This window comes from Camponotus floridanus, unplaced genomic scaffold (genome assembly GCF_003227725.1).
Source record: "Camponotus floridanus strain SB8 unplaced genomic scaffold, Cflo_v7.5 scaffold9, whole genome shotgun sequence".
Lineage (NCBI taxonomy): Eukaryota > Metazoa > Arthropoda > Insecta > Hymenoptera > Formicidae > Camponotus > Camponotus floridanus.
Window position 1 is genome coordinate 287,754 of NW_020229860.1, and position 22,327 is coordinate 310,080.

The 22,327-nt window shown below is 33.0% G+C and overlaps 4 protein-coding genes and 1 long non-coding RNA gene across 11 annotated transcripts in view; 2 read left to right on the forward strand and 3 right to left on the reverse strand.

Annotated features, from left to right (window-relative positions):
- The window catches only part of LOC105258371 (eukaryotic translation initiation factor 5B), a 35,952-nt gene extending 35,453 nt beyond the window's left edge, over positions 1 to 499 (reverse strand). The window contains exons 1-2 of the mRNA XM_025414783.1: positions 350 to 499; positions 144 to 223 (exon numbers count right to left, since the gene is read on the reverse strand). The gene's annotated coding sequence lies outside the window, so the exon portion shown is untranslated. The remainder of the gene's footprint in view (positions 1 to 143; positions 224 to 349) is intronic.
- A 681-nt stretch (positions 500 to 1,180) lies between these two features.
- Positions 1,181 to 3,444, forward strand: LOC112639773. Of its 5 annotated transcripts, none has more exons than XR_003123671.1 (5): positions 1,181 to 1,240; positions 1,333 to 1,669; positions 1,817 to 2,038; positions 2,114 to 2,298; positions 3,424 to 3,444. It is a non-coding gene; the product is annotated as an uncharacterized LOC112639773 (long non-coding RNA). The 5 variants fall into 5 exon arrangements; XR_003123669.1 differs by having other exon boundaries at positions 3,387 to 3,426; XR_003123668.1 differs by lacking the exon at positions 3,424 to 3,444 and adding an exon at positions 2,977 to 2,988.
- Positions 3,445 to 6,659: 3,215 nt separating this feature from the next.
- Positions 6,660 to 11,003, reverse strand: LOC105259344 (leucine-rich repeat-containing protein 40). The gene is made up of 10 exons (XM_011271230.3): positions 10,593 to 11,003; positions 9,396 to 9,589; positions 9,081 to 9,284; positions 8,849 to 8,972; positions 8,584 to 8,753; positions 8,341 to 8,483; positions 8,054 to 8,260; positions 7,545 to 7,877; positions 7,223 to 7,408; positions 6,660 to 6,906 (listed from the first exon to the last, which is right to left on the reverse strand). The coding sequence occupies exons 1-10, from the start codon at positions 10,738 to 10,740 to the stop codon at positions 6,801 to 6,803; spliced, it is 1,815 nt and encodes a 604-aa protein (XP_011269532.1). The 5' UTR covers positions 10,741 to 11,003; the 3' UTR covers positions 6,660 to 6,800.
- Positions 11,004 to 11,133: 130 nt separating this feature from the next.
- LOC105259345 (WD repeat-containing protein 82) lies at positions 11,134 to 17,183 on the forward strand. Its single transcript, XM_025414864.1, has one exon. The coding sequence runs from the start codon at positions 11,573 to 11,575 to the stop codon at positions 12,518 to 12,520; it is 948 nt and encodes a 315-aa protein (XP_025270649.1). The 5' UTR covers positions 11,134 to 11,572; the 3' UTR covers positions 12,521 to 17,183.
- LOC105259346 (aspartate--tRNA ligase, mitochondrial) lies at positions 12,316 to 22,052 on the reverse strand. 3 transcript variants are annotated; one of them, XM_011271234.3, is made up of 12 exons: positions 21,982 to 22,042; positions 21,511 to 21,657; positions 21,145 to 21,402; positions 20,710 to 21,078; positions 20,455 to 20,631; positions 20,215 to 20,394; positions 20,029 to 20,130; positions 19,730 to 19,945; positions 19,421 to 19,624; positions 19,157 to 19,340; positions 18,891 to 19,075; positions 12,316 to 12,500 (listed from the first exon to the last, which is right to left on the reverse strand). In XM_011271234.3, the coding sequence occupies exons 2-11, from the start codon at positions 21,607 to 21,609 to the stop codon at positions 18,915 to 18,917; spliced, it is 1,950 nt and encodes a 649-aa protein (XP_011269536.1). In that variant the 5' UTR covers positions 21,610 to 21,657; positions 21,982 to 22,042; the 3' UTR covers positions 12,316 to 12,500; positions 18,891 to 18,914. The 3 variants fall into 3 exon arrangements, with proteins under 3 accessions (XP_011269536.1, XP_025270647.1, XP_025270648.1); XM_025414862.1 differs by lacking the exon at positions 12,316 to 12,500 and adding an exon at positions 18,383 to 18,693; XM_025414863.1 differs by lacking the exon at positions 12,316 to 12,500 and having other exon boundaries at positions 18,777 to 19,075; positions 21,511 to 21,626; positions 21,982 to 22,052.
- Positions 22,053 to 22,327: the final 275 nt, after the last annotated feature.

Consider the following 22,327-nt stretch of genomic DNA (forward strand, 5'->3'; position numbering starts at 1 on the left):
CTAACATGCATTGATGTAGTAAAAGATGTGTGTTTTATAATATATTTAGTTTAATAATAATAATACTATTATGTATAATATTAATAAATATTAATTTTAGTAAATATTAGAATATTTAACCCTTTCTATTTCGTGTGACTTACCATGTTCGTTGTAAGAAGCTGGAGTCGAACTCATTTTGAATCCTGCGCAATGACACCGCGCAAGCATGTGCAATAGTTTTCTGCGCAAACGTTAGATTCTAACATTAATCGATGTAATAATGTTCTATAATATATTATAATATATAATACATTATATAAATATTATATATTAGAATATCTAACTCTTTCTGTCTCGTGTGACTTACCATGTTTGTTATCCGTCGTAAGAAGCTGGAGTCGAACTCATTTTGAATCTTGCGCAATGGCATCGCGCAGGCATGCGCAATGGTTTTCTGCGCAAACGCTCGACGCTGCCGAGTAGCACCCGGACCATTGATCACGTCGCCAATTGACCAATTCAAAATAGGACTCTCTGGCCGGTATTCATAGTCCGATCTTATATTTGAGATCGTCTTAAGTTCGAGCTTGAGATGCTACGCAGCTATTTGATTGGTTGAATGAGGTCTTAAGTCAACCTCGGACCAGACTTAAGACGATCTTAAATATAAGATCAGACTATGAATACCGGCCTCTGATCGGTCGATTGTTGCTGGTTATCCTTGGCACAGGTCGATATAAAGGTGCAATTTCATTGACGCTAAAAAGTAGCGTCAATGAAATTGCACCTTAAGTTCATATTTTTATGTTTATAGAGGACGCATCGTCCTTTCAGGGATAACTTAAAGCCGGATACTTTGTTAATCTAGTGACTTTAAGATCGCCTAAAAGCAGACTATGACAAAAAAGAGTGAAAACTATGAACAACTTTGTTGTTTGTTTTATAGAGTTTAAAAATGGCTTGTCGTATGTCGCTATACATATTTAGAGTTGTAAATAATTTGATAAAAAATGTTCAATCTATAAACAATGGTAATGCAAATGAAATATATCATTGTCTTTAAATCATTATATGTAATTAACATATATAATGTGTATTTAAAATTAATTTATCAATTTAACTCCAATAAAATTATGAAATTTTTTTCAGGTATATTATTGTTTAATATTGTTTAATTTATTGCTTGTCAGTCATTCACATTTATTAAAAATAGTCACTTTATTAAATAATGTGAGAAACTCTATATTTTTTGCGAATAGTAAGGAAAATTTTTATGGATATAGCATTTTGATAATAGTTTATATTTACAGTAGAAAATAATTTGTATTTCACTGTGCTTTTGTTCTATAGGACCTGAAGATGAATTATGAAAGGGTGTGACAAGTATCAGTAATGCAGGAAGAGCAAGAATAGCAGTGAAAAGAGAAAGCTCCTAAATAAGGAGCAAATTATTGGCATGGGAAAAATTCCGATACAATTTCCTGGTCTAAACACTCCTGTGTTTAGAGGAAAAGCATTAATTCAACAGCAAAAACTGCTTGTAAATCTTGAAAGAAAGCAAAAACTTATGGAATTACCACAAAGTCAGACCAGACCAATGCAAATAAAATTATCGCCATTGGAATGTGGTTGGACGAGTGTTACAATGGATGGCATTGAAGCATTGAATCAGATCTTATTGGAAAAGGTTAATATTTATGCTATTATTGGATTATAATGGTTAAATCACACACATACAAAAATCATGTGATATGATGTCTATTTTCAATTTTTTTTTGATGTTTCAGTTCTAAATATTAGAATCTTATATAATTAATATCTTTATTTTCTATAGATACATTTGAAAGTTTTGAAACCTGGATTTTGGAAAACAAAATGATAACTTGTATGACCAGTAATTTAGCACATAAGACTAGAATCAGTTCATTTATAGTAACTGGAAATGGAAATGGGTTAGCTGGATTTGCGTTATCAAAAGCCAAAGCATCCCTAAAGACGGTTAAAAATAGGGCTGGTCAAAGACCAATGTATATTCCTACATATAAGGAATACACTGGTAAGAAAATAATTGTCAATACTATATAATATAAAATTTATTTCTTCTCTTTTAATATCACTTTGTATTTTTCAGTGTTACATGATTTCTTTACACAGTTTGAGAATATAAAAATATTTGTAAAGAAAATTCATGAAGGATAATAGGCTTGTTTGTCATCATGCGATAAAAGCGTGTTGCGAGATAATTGGCATAAAGGATATGTATGCCAAAGTACAAGGAGGAATGTAAAAGCATTCTTTATTGGTTTATTGCAACAGGTATGTATATAAAGTATTTAAAGGCATATTATAATTTTTATTTAATTTATATTAGAAAGAAACATTTTTTATTTATAAAAATATATATATATATATATATATATATATATATATATATATATATATTAGACATAAAGCTAAAAAAAAACGTGGATTGTGTCGATTAATTAATTAATTGTTTTATTTAATTATCAATTTATATATGTATATTATTAACAATAATTTTTTGTTTACTTACACTATAAGGTATAAGGTTGTACATAAGAAACAATCTTTTTTATTTAGTATTTCAAGCATATTTTCATAGAACTTTAATTTAATTATTATATTATTAAAAATATTGAACAAAATAAAGAATTAAAGCTGGCTTTCTCTGCAGTCTCATGGCAGATTATATCAGAAATCATACTTTAATTATTGCAATATATCATGAAACAAATCAATCTCAAAATAATGGAAATATTTGCAGAAATATCAAATATGTAATGTAAATATTTTAATTTTTTTGTATGCGATCTATTTTTTATTCTATCGATGTTTTCATAGTGATGTACCTTGAGCACTTTGCTTCATATGTTTGCAATAAAAATATATTAAAGCAAATTATTTTGCAAATTTATTATTCTAATTTTTATTTAGAAAGACTAAGATTAAAAAAGACGTATGCATTTTTTTCAGATATTTCTATTGAAAAAAACGCATCAGATAAAACTTTCCTGTACATTTTAAATGCGCCAAAAGATTTGCTCTTTATTTCACTTACTGCAATAATGTACATTAAAAATGACAGATCTATATTAAAAATGATAGATCTATATTTAGTAGTTGGAAAGAAAGAGAAGAGAAATGAAAAGTGCATCTAGAGAATTTAAAAGAATAAAAATCTAAAAATAATAATTAAACATAAAAATTAATATTATGTATTTTTTTCATGAGGAATGTGGGGCGCACATTTATGCATTTATTTATTTGGATGAGATTTACTTTAGAGCACATTCAGTATTCAACTTTAATTTTATTTTCTCTTTCTTATGATATATAAGTATAACATAATTACCTGCAAATGCTATCACTTTGTGTGCTTACAGTGATACAGAAGCAACATTACAAGTACTATATTTACAGATAACATCTGTATAATAAAAAAAGCACTAAAAATCTAATGATGAAAAAAGAATAAATATTGTAGACCAGGATAAGTATCAACCAATTATTCCACCGCTCTGTTTCATTAGAGTTGCAATTTTCTTTTATATCATAAATATTATAAATAAGATAAAGATTTCCGTACGTTTCAAATAAATTTATATATTTTATGTATGTAATACTGCGCACACATATTAAAAGGTGATAATATTGCAGTTATAATAAGATACGATCCTGGCAATGTAGTAATTTTTGGATCCTACTTAAAATAATTTAATTTGATTTATTTTTGAGAAATGCGCACAATATTTGAGAACAAATTATTTTTGTGCCATGTATTACCTGTGTAAAATTCCACACACAGTATCATATTGTCTGCGATATATGAAAAGCTTCATCGATGAAATATGATTGAGATATAAGAAAAGTAATATAGTACTTGTAATGAATAACGTTAATGTGGAATACATAATAAAAATATTTTATATTTTAATTTCATATAATCAAGATGAGATAAGACACTCATGATTACTTTAAAAATGTGTCCACAAATATCATGTAACAGTTTTACACATTTTAATGAGAAGCATATAATATAAAAGGTTAGGTTAGATTAAATTAAAACAAGCTGCTGTGATTCATTTAACGTAATAGGATTAATTTGACGAATGTGCAGCTGTTGAAGTCTTTAGGCCCGTCTACAATGGCAGTATCAGTAGGTCGTAGCAGTTGTAAACGAAATGAACTAAATCCATTTCCTACGGCTACGATGTATGTTCTACGGCGAACGCGCAATCAGAATTAAAAACGCAGAATTCTTCCGTGACTGCGTATGCGCAACCGCCGTAGAACTCACGAAAACCGTAGGAAATGGATGTGGTTCATTTCGCTTACAACTGCTACGACCTACTGATACTGCCATTGTAGACGGGCCTTTTAACTTCAACAGCTGCACGCAGCTTGTTTTAATTTAATCTAACCTAACCAATTATATTATATGCTTCTCATTAAAATGTGTAAAACTGTACGTCGCACATTTAATACGATTAATATACTACGTAATAAAATGTAATACACTAATGAAATAATTAAATATTATTTTTGAAAGCATGATAAAATCCAGACAGCATACGCTTGTGTTTACATCGACATCCAAAGCACTGAGAGGTTATGTTAGGTTAGGTTAGATCGAAAAAATTTATCGTTTAACAGTTGGCAGCCCTACGAGATAGGCTGTGCAGCACTGCGCGTATATAAAATAAATTTGAAATCGCTTCTAGCCTAACCATCTTCACGCGATCGACTTTATTTGAATTGCACGGCATCGCATCGAATTATGATGCGGCGCCGATTTGTTCGAACGTAAATCGGGACATCGCGATGCTGTATAAGCGTCGAATGAGCACGAATTGTCACGCAAATATGATAAATCACATCTACTCACCGTTCACCGGCTGTTCCACAGGCCACTCCACTCGCTCGCCTCGGGACGTCCCATTCCGATCTTGATGCACACGATATCATCAACGCGAACGCGCGACACTTTATTCGGCACTCCCGATATTCGCTCGCATCCGATAATCATCATCAAGGGCGCAAATAACGCGACGCGACTTCGCTCCATCTTCGCGATGACGCCATCACTGAATATCGTCAAAAATCGCTGTCGCGCGTTTCCATCGACACACTATAAAAGTCGCGCGATCATCCTTCGACACTTTCGACGCTCGTTCACTCGCGATATTCGTTTAAAAACGGTTAAAAGACACGAAAAATGCGGACGTACGACGATCCGTGTAACTGCGTATGACTCCGAGTCACGTATGACGCGTATGACGTATCTGTGACGTAGCAGCACGCGCCAACATGGCGGCCGAACCAGTGCGCACTGGTTCGGCCGCCATGTTGGCGCGTGTCGCTACGTCATACGCGTCATACGTGAATCGGAGTCATACGCAGTTACACGGATCGTCGTACGTCCGCATTTTTCGCGTCTTTTAACCGTTTTTAAACGAATATCGCGAGTGAAAGAACGTCGAAAGTGTCCAAGGATGATCGCGCGACTTTCATAATATGTCGGTGAAAGTGCGCGACAGCTATTTTTCACAGTTCAGTGATAGCGCGATCGCGAAGATGGAGCGAAGTTGCGTCGCGTTTTTTGCGCCCTTGATGATGATTATCGGATGCAAGCGAATATCGGGAGTGCCGAATAAAGTATCGCGCGTTCGCGTTGATGATATCGTGTGCATTAAGATCAGAATGGGACGTCCCGAGGCGAGCGAGTGGAGCGGCCTGTGGAACAACCGGCGAACGGTGAGTAGATGTGATTTATCATATTTGCGTGACAATTCGTGCTCATTCAACGCTTATACAGTATCGCGATGTCCCGAATTATGTTCGAACAAATCGGCGCCGCATCATAATTCGATGCGATGCCGTGCAATTCAAATAAAGTCGATCGCGTGAAGATGGTTAGGCTAGAAGCGATTTCAAATTTATTTTATATACGCGCAGTGCTGCACAGCCTATCTCGTAGGGCTGCCAACTGTTAAGGTGCAATTTCATCGACGCTAAAAAGTAGCGTCAATGAAAAGGCCGCTTTACACACTGAAAAAGTTGAAACTGTTGAACTTTATTTTATTAACGCCAAATCTAGAGAAAGTCTATTTTAATTTGCCGCTGGTTTCTAGCGTCAATGAAATTGCACCTTAATTGATCAGTTGCAACATCAAATGGGACGCTCCCGATGCTGCCATATAAAGGTACCTTTAATGCCTCCAGCCAATTATCTCTCGCTATTTTATTTTGGCCGAAGCAGGAAATTGATTGACCACCACGTGAGTCGTATATACGAAAAATTCGTAATGTATATACGCATGGAAAAATCAATCAATAATTCGTCTAGTACAAATAATATGGTCGCATTCGAAGGACTCAACCGCTGATGTGATTAATTAATATTTTTTTGTACATGTATTTTGAATCTATATAAATTGTGCGAATTGAAGGGACAAATATCTCCGGACTGTCGTGCGCATGTACAAGGCACGTCATCGAACACATGATCGATTTTAGTGATAAAATGCAGATAAAACAAAAATAAAAAAAGATATATTATTGATTACAAAAAAATTCTTTTATTTTATTTTTAACATGAATTTTTAATTTTTATTTTTATCCTTTGTCAACAACATTTGGCATTTGACTGAATGGCATTTCATTTCCTGCAAATTTATATTGTCCACACACATGCATTTTCATAGACACACACACATACATATAATTTCAAATTACATATATTTTGTTAAAAATAAACTTGCGAATCAATCAATTTTCTCATACGATATTTGGTTTGCTTATTGAGGTATTAGATTGCGTAGATAGCTTAATATTTCCTCTGTCTCTTTCATTAAAATTGCTTGTCTAGGGTACTTGAAACAGTTTCCAGACAATGATAGATTCCTGAAAAAATATGTTTATAAATGATTTTAATGTTGTATAACAATAAATTTACATATATAATGCTATTAGCAAATTTGGTTGGATGCACTAATTAGTATGCACTGGTGCACATTAAAGGCTGTCATAAAAATTGACAACAACATAATTATCTTACTGTTCTAATTACTATTTATATAATATTTATGCTATATACAAACTTATATACGACAGCTTTTAATGTGCATCAATGCATACTAAATAGTACATCCAATCAAATTCATTACGTAATTGAAAAATAGTTATATATATAAATATATTTTAAAATATTAAATATTACCTTAGGTTTTTCAAGTTACCCAGTTCAGGTGGCACATGAGCAATATTATTATTTGACAGATTTAACACTGCTAACTTTTTCAATTTTTCTAAAGCTGATACATCTATCGCTGCAATTACATTATCATTGGCAATTAAACTTTCCAGAGATATAACATCATAAATGGCTTCTGGTATCTCAGTAAATCTGTAGAAATTTTTAAGAAAAATGATGGAAAAATGTATAAAATAGTAAACATAAAATATATTGTATAAATTTATAACTAAAAAAAAATGAATTTTGCAAATTACACAAATTTAAATGAATAGTATGTTTATAATACCTGTTGAATGAAAGATCAACATCTCGCAAATATTTCAGGCAACTAATACTCAATGGTAAAGATTTTAAATAATTTTTACTTATATCTAAAATTTGCAGATATTTGTACTTTTCACCAATCCATTCAGGTAAATGTGTTAAATGATTTGAAGTTAATTTCAAATCCATCACTGAAATGACTATTGACATTTTGTCAGATAATTCTGATAATTTGTTTCTACTTAAATCAATAGTCGTGACAGAAGCTTCAACTGCATTCTCTAAGACTTCTTCTGGTAAGTCCAAAAGATTTTGCCCAGCTAAGCTAAGCAATTTTGTATTCTTCATCATATATCTGTATATCATTATGTGTATTATTTAATTTCATTAATAATTGTCAAATTGAATAATATAAACATATTCTCCATATTCTATAGATATTTTTAAAATATATAAATATATATATTTTTAAAATGATTGCACACACACATACACACACACACACAATAGAAAAAATTAATATTTGCATACTTGTCAGGATAACATCTGACGCTAACGCTGATACTAGATTGTAATAATTCTCTGGTATTTACACTTGTACTATCTGTAATTTGACGGATATGTGTCAAGATTCGAGGTGTACCACATCGTATTATATCTGCTCTTATGTTTTTTATATTATTCCCTTTAATTACAAATTGTTTTAGATTGGGCAATATGCCGATGCAGAAAGGTATTCTGTAAGAATAACATTAATAATTCTTTTCTAACAAATAATTTAAATATAAAGAATCATGCGAAAAAAATGTAGGACATACAAAGATATATTATTATGCGACAAATCAAAAACTTCCAAATTTATTAACTTGATTATTTCTTCAGGTATTACTTCAATTTTATTGTTTTGTAATGTAAGTTTTTTTAAATGTCCTGCTGTTTCTAAGCATTGTGAATCAATTTCCTATAAAAGAACAAATTACTATCTTGATAAAATATTATATACAAAAATTTGAATTTTAATTTCAATTTAATTTCAAATATAAATATATATTAACACATACAGGAATGTTATTGTTATCCAAGTGCAATACTGTTAAAGCTGAACAACCTGATATATCTGGAAACTTCTTCAAATTGTTGGACTGAAACATAATTTTCTCTGCTTTTCGCAATTCACCTAATGGTGGTAACACCTCCAACTGATTAAAGCTCACATCAAGTATTCTTAATGCTATTTATATCAAAATATAAACATTAATAAAATAGTAAAATAATTATTGAAAAATATAGATTTTTTCTTGCATGTATTGTTAATGTAAAACTTACATCTCATACTTGTCATATCAGGTGGTAACTCTTTAATCATATTGTAACTTAAATTTAATGTAACTAATCGCACCAAATATCCCATTCCAATTGGTAATTTATTTAAATTATTATATGATAAATCCTAAAAAGACATACGTATAGATGTAATTATCTCTTAAAGAAATTAACTTGGTATAATTATATATATAATTGAATGAGATACATATATACATATATATATATATATTACCATACAAGTCAGCATAATTAAATTTCCAATCTCGGATTCAAGCATATTTAAATGATTATTCTTCAAATACAATTCATGTAATTCTTCCAACATATAAAATTGAGGAGGTAAATTTTCTAGCTTATTATCTGATAAATTTATTATTTTTAATTTATGCAGAGACCCAACTTCAGGCGGTAATTCTTCTAGTAAATTATTTTGCAACTAAAGATGTTATATTTATTAATGTTTAATAAAATGAAAAAATATTGCAACTGCTAGATGTATGCACATTTGAAATCATGTGCACATACATAGGAAATGATTTATACATACATTTAAATTACTCAATTCTGTCAGAAATTGTATTTTATCATCTATTGTAATTAAGCTGTTGGAACTTAGATCCAAGGTTTTTAACGGTTCTTGTTCCCACCATCGCTCTTCTTTATGTTCGTAATCAAGTTCAAAATGTAAATCACGTAATTCCTCTTCTGTTAATTCGTTTATATTCCACACTTGGTCAGGTACTGTAATGTGCATTAATTCTATGTTTTTATATGTTGCAATATTATATTACTATTCATTTTTTTAAATAAAGATATATAATTTGACTTACCTCAGATTGCAAGTATATTTATTTTTAAGTTACTCTAAATTAAATGTTTTTGGCAGTGTAATCAATTCTATTACACGATTTTTAGCAAAGCGTGCAAAGCAACTTGTGATGATGACTTATATATGTATAGTTTAATAATAAATATAAACTATTCCTCTATGTGGCATATATTGCGAAGCATCATTAAAACATTATGTATAACATGAATTAAGTGATAAAGATTAAATATATAAGCTTAATCTATAATTATACATTTCTTTTTTGCTAACAATTTCGAATTTTGATACATATCCATAACTTATAATTATGTATAATTTAGAAAAAAAAAAGAAACAAATTGCACACAAAATCAGATTTATTTAAGATTCTCCATGGATTTACAATATTAATTAAATTATTGATAGATAAAAAAATACATATACATATATATTGAATAGATGCCAGAGTTATTACACTTGTTCTAAAATCTAATACCAGTACACTTTGTGATATAAGTTTTAATATTTTATAACATTCCAAATATAATCTTATATGACACAATAACAAATATTATTTCGCATTTCATTTCATTGCATTCTCATTCGCAAATTTCATCATAAAATCAAAATTTATTACAATCACCAAGCAAATCAACATAAACAACATCAAAAAATATAAAAGATTTGAAATTTATATTTTTTTAAAGAAATTGATAAAGATATCTGTGATAAACATTTTACATGAATGCATTGTAAACAAGCATGCATATTCGAGTGTAAGCTCTTACATCGATTTGAATAAAGCATGCTCGAAATAACTGTGCGATTCATTAACTAAATACATGAAGATTTCTGAATAATACATCAACATCCGATTTTTCTCTGCAATTTATAAATTTTAACATAGATATGCACAGATTGTATTTGCAAATATACCCGTAGACAATCCTTTCGACGAAAGATTCAACTGTCCTGTCTTTCTCGCTCGTATAATAATACTTTTCGACAATTCGGCATTGTCGTCGCTTCTAGTGCGCTGCTTAAATACTGCCAAATGATTGCTCTTCTTCTTGACGCCGTTCATGTTGACATTTCAATCTGTCGTAGAAAAAAAGACTCACCTACGCTGCAGATAAGCTGAATAAATTAATCGTAGCATAATCTTTTTGCGCGTAATTGTTCACGTCACGGATGAGCTAAATTGAACCGAATAAATTAGACGGGACATAATGTATGTCGCAGGACATTATTATTACATTAGGTCACGGTTTGCGTTATAGAAAAAAGGGAAAAAAGTGATAGAGAAGATGCGCGCTCTAGCGCATCTTTCGGAAGGTATCGCAATCAACTACCGTTGCGATCGACACCTTGATCTGTTATCGACCGAGAAATCGCCTCGGCCACGTAGTTTCGTCCATGTCCACGTTTCGGTTGACGTCACGCTATACATGAGCGTTTGACCGGGGGGGTGGGGGACATGACCGAGAGACGACACGAAGAAAAAAAAAATATTCGCGGTAATTCGCTGTCCGTTTCTCTAAACAGTTGGCAGAATTTGTCGTACATACGTATGTGGTGTGCGGTGTAGTTTTCGTCGACGGCGTTCGTTCTCGGGAAGGAGGTACGTAACTCGTACGTTCGGGGCTTGATTACGAGGATAAGGACGCGAGAGGCGAGACGAGACGAGGCGTTGCGAGGCGTCCCGGACCGCTTTTGATTCCGATTCCGCTCGAGTTCCAAGACCCTCCCCGAACTCGGCGGACAACGCGGGTTTTTTTCACTCCTCCCTCCCCCGCCTCCCGCGAGAGGCGACTCCGCGGAGTCTTTGCACCAGCGGTTGCGACACAAACACAGAGATTGCGGAGTCGAGGAGGTTAAGGGGACGGCACGAGCGGGAGGACGCGCCGTCCATCACCATGAAGCTCGTCGACCACGTGGTGAGGAGCTTCAAGGTGGCCAAGATCTTCCGCGAGAACTCGGATCGGATAAACAGCATCGACTTCTCGCCCAACGGCGACACCCTGATCTCATGTTCGGAGGACGATCAGATCGTGATATACGACTGCGAGAAGGGGACGCAGGTGCGAACCGTCAACTCTAAGAAGTACGGCGTCGATCTGATACACTTCACCCACGCCAAGAACACCGCGATTCACAGCAGCACCAAGGTCGACGACACGATCCGTTACCTCAGTCTACACGATAACAAGTACATACGATACTTTCCAGGTCACTCGAAAAAGGTAGTATCTCTATGTATCAGTCCTATCGAGGATACTTTTCTCTCCGGTTCCTTAGACAAGTCACTAAGATTGTGGGACCTGCGCTCACCGAACTGTCACGGAGTTATGAACGTCTCAGGCCGGCCGGTCGCGGCCTACGATCCCGAAGGTCTTATCTTCGCAGCGGGAGTCAATTCCGAGAGCATCAAACTGTATGATCTACGCAGCTTCGACAAGGGACCCTTTGTCACCTTCAAGCTCTCTCAGGAGAAGGAATGCGATTGGACAGGATTGAAATTCAGCAGGGACGGCAAGACCATTTTGATTTCTACCAACGGTAGTACGATTCGTTTAATCGATGCTTTTCATGGTACACCCTTACAGACTTTTGCCGGATACCTCAACAACAAGGGAATCGCCATAGAGGCCAGTTTTAGTCCGGATTCGCAATTTGTGTTTAGTGGATCTACAGATGGTAGGGTGCACGTGTGGAACGCAGAGACCGGTTACAAAGTTTGCGTGCTGAACGGTGATCATCCGGCGCCAGTGCAGTGTATCCAATTCAATCCCAAATACATGATGCTAGCATCGGCGTGCACCAACATGGCTTTCTGGTTACCTACTGTCGATGAAAGTGCATAAGACTATTAATTTATAAGAAATACTGAGCAACATTAAGAAGTATCGCTCGTATATAATTTGTGCAAAAGAGAAGGAAAGAGAGAGAGAGAGAAAAGAGAGAGAGAGAGAGAGAGACAGACAGAAGAGTGAGAGAAAAGAGCCAGAGAGAATAACAGCTAATTAGAGACAGCAGAAATATAAACAACTTGGTTGAGCAAATATATTTATGTTGCATGTTTATTGCGTGTACAGAAATAAGTAATTATTGTATGGCACACTAATTTCAGAAACGTATCCGAAAGAGCGAACGGCAAATCGCGTGAGAATCGCTGGATCGTCGCTCGCTCGTTTGCTCGCGTTTCAACAAGATCCATATAATGGAATATCGTCTTTTTCATCTATCACCATCATCATCGTTGTTTTCATTATTACAATCTACAAGCTAGCGATATAAAAAAATTGCAAATTCCATGATTCCATCTTATATTAAAAGTTTCAAATATGTCTCATATATGTACATAGCTTCTTCCGGTATATTTATATGTAATGTTTGACGGGACGAAATTTATTATACACTGAAAGAAGTAATTTTTGGATTTTGCGTATTTTGTGTCCGTTTCCAAGCCAATTACCTTATATTAAATTACACGATATCGCCGATAATTCATTCATCGAATATTCAGGAATATTCAGCGCAATTGTTACATTACATTACTGTTACATGTCTAATATTTTACATTTTTTATAACTCTGGTCTCACATACATTGTCTTGGAAACAGGATTAGAATGATTAAGAGTAATTAAAAATTATAAAAGAGCGTGTGCGAATGATTACCAAATAATCATTCAGAACCTGTGATTAATTACGATTTTTCGATTAATCTGATTCGCATGGCCGTATATAGGATAAGGCTGATTTTTACGCTGATTCTACGAAATCGTAAAGGAATGTCACTGTCGCGACATATAATGTGGCATTAATAACTTGTTTATTTGGACATAAGTGATCAGTTGCAATCTTACAATTAGTCACTTTCGATTTTTTTCTCTCCATCATTCGCGTCTTCACGTGTTTAATATTACGTATATAAAAGCGTACGTATAGGTCATTAATAATATATCGAGACGTAACTATTATGTGAAACGAAGATTTAGAATCATGTGGACATTTTTAGCTTTAAATGTATGGTGAGGCATAGAATACCGTCTGTTGAAAAGTCCATGTAAACGTATGACAGATGTCGAACATCTTTCTCGCTTCTGTATACGGCTATGTCTAATCGTTGTATGTAGATTGTCAGTAATACATCCTGTATACATATACACACACATAGCGAAAGCGAGTCGAAAATGTGTTTATCATATATCTGACGGATTCCAGGCATCAATAATCGAAAGTGACAAAAGGAAGAGATGAATAATGGAAAAAGATACCGTTGTATTTTTAACTACATTGCCTTCGAGAAAATGAAACAACCATTTCAAGAACAATCTGAGCAATGTTCCTCTCGTATGTTTCCATCTGTAAATGGAAGCGATGGTGATGATCCGATGATAGTATTTGATCATCATCATCGCCATTTATTATCATCAAAATTCCCGAAATCTAGATATGCGACGTACGATAGAACGCTCGACCTTATTTATTTTGCACGATAATAAATCCGTTTATATAATGTCGACATAACTGGATGATAATGAGACACGGAAAAAGAAAAAAAATGAAGTAAAAAGAAAAAAAGTCACATTGCGAATTTTTACGAATCATCGCGCGACAAATAAAACTCTATTGCGATGTATATCTGTTGTGGACACGTATATAAACAATTGTGAACAACAGATTCTCGCGTTCGCAAATTATTGTAGATACGGTAATCGTTTTTAATCTACATGCGTGGAACCGGCGGGCCGGGTAAGAATTTACATGTCGATGTCTCGTAGGAATAAGAATGCAAGTTTTCTTTTTCCTTGAGATGTAATTGAATATCTCATTTGGACGTACATGTTATATTCCGCCTCCGCGAAAAGCGAAGCGGATGAATGGGCGAACGTCGTCATTCAGCTTTGTTCTCTTGTCAGAAAAATGAGAAAGAAATTTCTATCGCGCTGCTTGTTAGATGCACGATTATTCGAAACTGCACAATAGCAAATCTGTTTACTTGTATACTGTATAATGCCGTAAATGCCGTTTATCTTTGTTTTCGCGCGGAAATTTTTGCAATCTCTGGATCTTTACTTTTCGCATTTTTGCCAGTCAAAAGATACGTTTCCTCTCGACCGATCTGCTCGATTTATACATATATATATGTATATTCGATTGTCCGCTCCTGCCTCCATTCTTATGTATATAATATACAATAGTATTCACACACAAACACACACACACATACATATATTTCTTGTAGAGTTTCTACACATCTTCTGCGCGCGTTTAACATGTTTTGTGCAAGAGCATGTATGATTAATGATATTTTATTCGACAGAGGCATGTGTTTCTGTGTGTATGAATGAGCGAGCGAATTATATGAACGATTATATGATGCGTGTTCTCCGTGCAAATGATTGTATGTGTTTTTTGTATACGTATTTGCATATGTGTGCAAGTTCATGCGAGGGTATGCGATCTGTATGGGCGAGAGCTTGTCTCCTGCGCTGTAAAATAGTATTTTTTTATAACATGACGACACGGTGGCGCGTAAAAAATCGTATCGATAGGGGCGAATTTGCGCGAGATGGAATCTCTCGCGTACACTTCTTGAGAGGAAAAATTGTCGGAAAGAGATGCGCATAAAGACTTCGATCCTTTAGTCGGTACGGTATCCGATTTCCAAATTTTCAAACTCCGCATATTTTACGCGAGTGCCGCAAATTTAAATATTCGAAATTAAACTTTACATGAAAAAAATTGTCTTTGATGTATATATGTGTGTATGTTACCTCCATCGCCTTCATACTTAATCTTTAATGCTAATAATATCTATAAACAGATGCATTAAATTATAAACATTTATTATATTATAATTTTAAAACGAGGGATAGAGCGTAATGCGAATATATATGCTTATGAGGGACACAATATCACGTTACATACTAAATTCTCTTTCATTAAATATACTATATAATTACGATTGGCGATTGATTATTCATAGCTGCTTTTTATTCAACGAGTGACGCATTGGAATTAATAGATATTGTTTATGAATTTCAACGCGCCTTTCGTTGAGCAAAAATATGTCTATCTTTAAATTACTCGTCAGTTTTCGATGAAGATGTGATATTTTGTATCTCTTTTTTTTTTTTAAATTATGGACGCTGTGCGACGAAAGGATCGAAGATTGATGTCGCATCATCTCGTATCGCTACGAACGATCCACGTATTTAGATTAAACACACAATTCGACGCACGTCATACTGCCAACCAACCGAGCGAGTGTCCGATCGCGGGCCCGCGCCTTCAATTTCGTTCGATGCCGAATTTTTGAGAGCCCTTCGAAATCGAGCGATCGACTGTGCTACTATTACTACTATTATTACACTATGTTAAGCGTGTAAATCGCGGATTCTCGAAGTCCTATCCGCGATCGGCGAATTAACAGTGATCGACCACCCCGACCGACAACCTGTAGAAGACCTATAGACCTGTAGACGCGCGAAAATACGAAGAACTGTGTGTTCCCTTCTTCAGGATAAAAACGGATACGCATAATGATAAATTGTATATACCCAGAAAAAAAAAAAGGAGACGAAATACAGTCGACGCGCGAACTACTTGTGTTTCGTACAAAAGTAGCTTATCGTTTACGAGGAGTCGTCTATGAAACATCGTTTCGTGTATATAGCCAAATGAAGCCAAGCCTCTGTAGTTTCTTACATGTCGCAATCGATATCTTTTCTACCGAATAAATTCGCGATAGGTCTCAAGATGATTCGTGATTTTTGGCGAAACCAAAATATCGCGATGCATAGGATGATCATCTCACGTGATATATAGAACCTATCGCTGTATAAGACAGTGTATCCGTGTTCAATTTAAAGAGCTTGATTGTGTTTCGAATTGCGACGCGTTTAACGTGCGCTATAATAACGTGATTATACGCCCCTCCGAGATCGTCGGTTCAGTACGGCCATTTAACATAGGGATTTAGAGTCTGGATTTAATTTAAGATAAATGTAAATCTAGTGCAAGTGATGAGTAAAGCGAGACTTTTGAAATCCGAGGAAGGTCATTTGTAAATTTCCAATACGCTTCGAAAGACATGTGATGGTTCTCCCGAGTCGAATAATAATGACTCTTTACTGTAATCGCTTGCATTCGAAAAGCACACGATGTATCTTGTAATGAAGAAACAAAAACATTCAGTTTCGTGATTTTTCTAAGTTCCTACGTTAAGTCTTCGTATGAATTGTTTTCGATAGTCAAGTAGATGGAACGCGAAAAGGCCACCCTCCCCGCGCTCGTTGTTGATCTCGACTCTCAACGAGTTCAGCGCGATCGGTATCGGAAGGGCTTCGTGCCGATCGTCGCAAGTTGCCGTGTGCGTTTTAGAGTACTAGAAACGTATAACGACGCGTTGTAATTGGAGCGATTCGAATAATCACGCACTACAATAACTAACGAAACGATATGTATGTGTGTATTTTCGTCTATTGAAAGCATATACGAGAAGTTAAAGAGCACATAGATTTCTTTTGTTGCATTTTATTTTTTATGTTAAGAGGAGAAGGAGGAGGAGAAGGAGGAACATAGATTTTTCTTCCGCTACTAATTTGATTCAAAAGATGCAAAAATTGTCAGAACTACTTGATCCGATATGCGTACTGTGTGTTCATCAGTTATAAATAATTTCACATATTTAATGACATGAAGAAAATGATATCAAAATCTATCTTCGATATTATAGTTTACAGTTATTTATCTTTTTTTCTGTTTGAATTGTGACAAAAAAGAATTCACTTACTTTAAATAAAACAAATATAAGGGATTAATAACAGATAGACGCGAGGTAAATTAATTAGACATTTCGATTTGAGCTTACTTTGGACCATCATCTGTAATTAAATAAATAGAATGACATATATATATATATATATATATATATATATATATATATATAATAAAATAGAAAAAATATAAGAATAAAAAAAATCCATATTTGTAATAATAATAAATAAAACAAAGAGAAATAAAGGTATATAAGATATATATCATGTGAGCAAAGATGCTAGCGTCTTCCATGAAACACCCAGGAATGCGAGGAATCCCATATTGGTTTCAACCAATAGGAAAAACAATGCAAAACAGTGTGTTGCATCTTCACACTAGCTAACAAACTAGAAAATAATACAATACTTGCTGTTGAGAACTGGGAACATAAAAAGAAGAAGCCACTTACTAAAAATTCGTAGAAGTAACCATAGATATGAAATGTAATTACAAAGATGGATTTTTTTAGTTTTATATATCTTGCATTCACTTCACATGTTTATAATTTCCTCATCCTTTTTATTGTATATATGTGATTCTTATTTGAAGATGGTCTAAAGGGAATCAAAACTTTTTAATTAATAAATTAGAAATTCACTTAATATCCATTAGGAAATATTACTTTTTACCTCGCGCCTTATTTTTAAGTTCGTTGTAATCTCTTTATTTTTTTAATATTCAGAGGCCTTATTGATTTCTTGTACACTTAATTAATGAATTTTTAATTTTGACAAATTTGACGCATCTATATAAATATTTCATTAATAATGTTTTGTTGATTAATATATAATCGTTCCAATTTATACTCTTGGGCTGTTTCAAGAAAAATAACTACATAAGTAAACAGCGATGTAAATTTTCGTCCGCCGACAATTGATAGTCACACTACATATCAGCATATTTGTTAAGACATTTATTAGATTTCATTTGACAGAAGAGAGATTCTCTTAAGAAATGTACAAAAAGGAGGATATCTTTTTATAGATCCTTCTTGGAAATAAATATTATCTCGATCATTTAATGTGCAGGCTAAATTGTATTTTTTATTTTTCTGTAAAACTATTTGACTCGAACGCACGAGACTTTATTCAGAGAATAAAAAAACACTTTTTTTGTACATCTATTTCTCGTCTTTTTATTTATTTGATTCGCAATTATATGCTTTTATTATCTAGCTTAGATAGCTATCAGCTTGTTCAATAATTTACACTGATAAAAATGTAAATAACAATTAAAAATGCCAATTATATAACTATATATATATATATATATATATATATATTTCTCTCATATGTGCATAATTATAGATATTATAAAGAAGAAAGTCTTTCATCTTTTCATGTGATATATATATATATGCAAATGAAATCAATTAATTCGATTTCGTTTTGTTTTGTTTTACTTACCGTAGAAAAAGAATTTATGACCTTTTATTTATCTGCTGTTTGTATATGATACAGCGTTTTTATCTCTGCGGATATGGTATCCGGTGCTCCGGACATTAAATCTCGACCTTCTATCGTTTTTGGAAAAGCTATAACATTCCGTATGCTTTTCGCATTACAGAGTAAGCAAACGAGGCGATCTAATCCTTGAATAATATAATCATATATAATAATCATACATCATCTTAATTTTCAGATGTAAATATAAAACAGGCAAATAGAAGTACCTATAGCTATTCCACCGTGAGGTGGAGCTCCATACATCAAAGCTTCAAGCATGTGAGATAATTCTGATTCATCTATGTTCAACATTTTCAATATCTGCCTTTGTAAATTTGCATCGTGGATTCGAATGGAACCTCCCGCAATTTCTGATCCATTCATAACCAAGTCATAGTGTAAACCTCTTACCTATACCAAAGAAAGACATGTAAAAAATTATAACAAAAAATAATTCATGTCATACTTATATATACATCTTGATCCTTCACCTTTAAAGGATCGGTTATAAAATATTCCATATCATCTGAATGAGGTTGCGTAAACGGATGATGCGTCGATTCCAACTGTTTTTCAAATGTGAATAATGGAAAATCTGTGATCCATACAATTTCGGCTTCAGATGAACGTATCTGTTCACCTTTTTCTTCTAATATATTTGTAAATTCTACACGCAGTTTTCCTAAAATTTTCAACTAAAAATATATACATATTAATTAATACAATTATTATAACTGAAAGAAATAATTATACACTTTATTACTACTAAGAAAGAGAGAATCCAGACTTTTTATACTAACTGCATCAATTTGCTGGCCAATTGCTAATAATACCGCATCTCCTTCCTGTAATTGACAATACTGCAATATATCTTCTGCTACATTTCTTGAAAATAATTCGTCTAAGTGAGCTCTCCACAAATTATTTTCAATTTTTAATTGAATTAGCTTTGTTGTATTGAAATAGTCATCACGGATCTTGGAGAATTTATTCCTGACAGAGTTTGTCAAATATTTCTATAATATAGAAAATGGTATTAATATGGTATTAATATATCAAAATATATATATTTAAGAATAAAGTTTAAATAAAAACTTACTAATTTATTTGGAAAGGTTAATGCATACACCTTTTGTTGATCATTGAGTTTCATGGTTCTTTTTAATACTGATAAATCAGAGATATGTGTAAGGTCTTGTATCTGAAAAACTCTTAACATTATTATACGCGTTTGTGTATTAAGAAATAAAAGATTAAAAAGTTTTATATGTTAAGATTTTCTTACTCGATATGGTATCCTTAAGTCTGGTTGATCAGTACCATACAATTCCATTGCATCTTTATATGTCATGAGCTTGAAAGGTATTTTTATAGGGCTTAATTCTTCTGGCCATGAGTACATTAATAAGTGTTCAATCAAGTTCATTATGCCGTCCCGATCAACAAATGACATTTCAATATCTAGCTGTAACATAACTGATAATAAAATATATGCATTGTTTTTATATTTATACAATGTAATTACCTGAGTAAATTCTGGTTGTCTATCATGCCTGGCACTCTCATCCCTATAACATCGAGCGACTTGAAAATATCTATCAAAGCCACCCACCATAAGAAGTTGCTTGAACTGTTGAGGACTTTGTACTAGTGAGTAAAAGTTGCCTGGTTGTCTAGTAGGCACTATAAATTCTTGTGCACCCTGATTAATAAATTCATTTTATACAATTATATTAAAAATTAAGCATTTATTTTATACATATTTACATAAGAAACATACTCCCGGTGTACTTTTAAAAAGTGTTGGTGTTTCAATATCTACAAAATTGCACTCTTTGATTAAAAATTCTCTCATCTTCGTTATGAGAGAAGAACGCATTCTTAAATTTCTTTGCAATTCAGGATATCTCAATGAAAGATATCTGTATTTCATTTGTTGACTCTCCTTTGCTTTATTATACTCCCTAATAAATACTGGAAGATTAGGTGATGCTACATTTAGAATCTTCAAGGATTCTACATATACTTCTATATCACCAGTTTTCATTCCCTTATTCTGCTGATTTTTAGGTCTTGATATAACTTTGCCTACTATACTCAAAACACTCTCATAAGATAAACTTTTAACAGTTTCAAACAAATCCTTTCTCTAAAAGTATTTTATTAAAATTAATATATTCATCAGTATATTTTATTATATAACATCTTTGCTTACATCTTCCGGTATAAGTAATTGTGTTGATCCATAAGAATCTCGTAATATTAGAAATTTTCCCATCCTTTGAAATTCCATCCAACCGCTCAATTTCACTTCCTCTCCAACATTTTGAAGTGTTAATTCTCCACATGTATGTGTTCTCAAAACATATCTATTAACTGGCGAAACTTCTTCTTTCATTGTAGATGTTGATTTGCCAATAACTAAATTATGTACGCATCTTACCAAACATGGTGTTTGGTTTCTTAGGAGGGACTAAAAAATAAGATTTGTATTTTCAATGTAAATATATAACATGTTTTAGATTACAATAAAGATAGTTATATCGAAATTACGCTTTGTAAAGTGCTTAAAAAAACTTACATTTAATTTACAAACATTATTCATCATCAGTCGCACGTGGCATTTTGATATGGTATTGGTGCAACCACCAAGTACAATTTTAAGCTTGCTAGCAAGCATTTTGTTATGCACTCGAGCTTTTAAAAAAATGTTTAATTTTTCATTTTTCTGTATATATAATATAAGAAATTATCATTTCATTCTCTTCAGTAATGTTAAATATTTCTTTTTTATATTAAATGTTGTATTTTTATATTTTACATATGTGTATGTACAAAAATCTTTTCATTCCGAACACGTGATTACGTGAAATGATACGTAAAGGAAAAACGAGAAAAGAGGGAGAAAGAGTAACGAAAATAAGTTTAACAGGTTTTTCGTACTAAATGTTTTCCTCATAAAGCAAAGATTAATATTTAGAATATTTATTATAAATTAATCATATAACTCTTCTACTTTACTTATGATTTATCAACTTATACGATTACATACAGATGTTTATGATACGTCGGAGTGACGCTGGATGCTTTGAAGTGATAGGGTGCAGCTAGTGCAGCAGTGCAGCTAAAACGAACAGACCCTTTGATTTGACCATTCAGGATGCTTTGAAGCGTTTGATTTGACCATTCAGGATGTTTTGAAGCGTTTGATTGGCCTCATTCACCAGACCCAATGGTTGGACAGCATTACTAGATTTTCTGATGTAATTCAACGCTGATTGGCCGATCTGAAAGTAGAAATCACTGGATGCGGCCATTGACTAATCAGGATAAAAGAAATAAAGATTTTTTTAACCTGATTGGTCAATCAAATGCTTTAAAGTCGAATTCCATTTGAT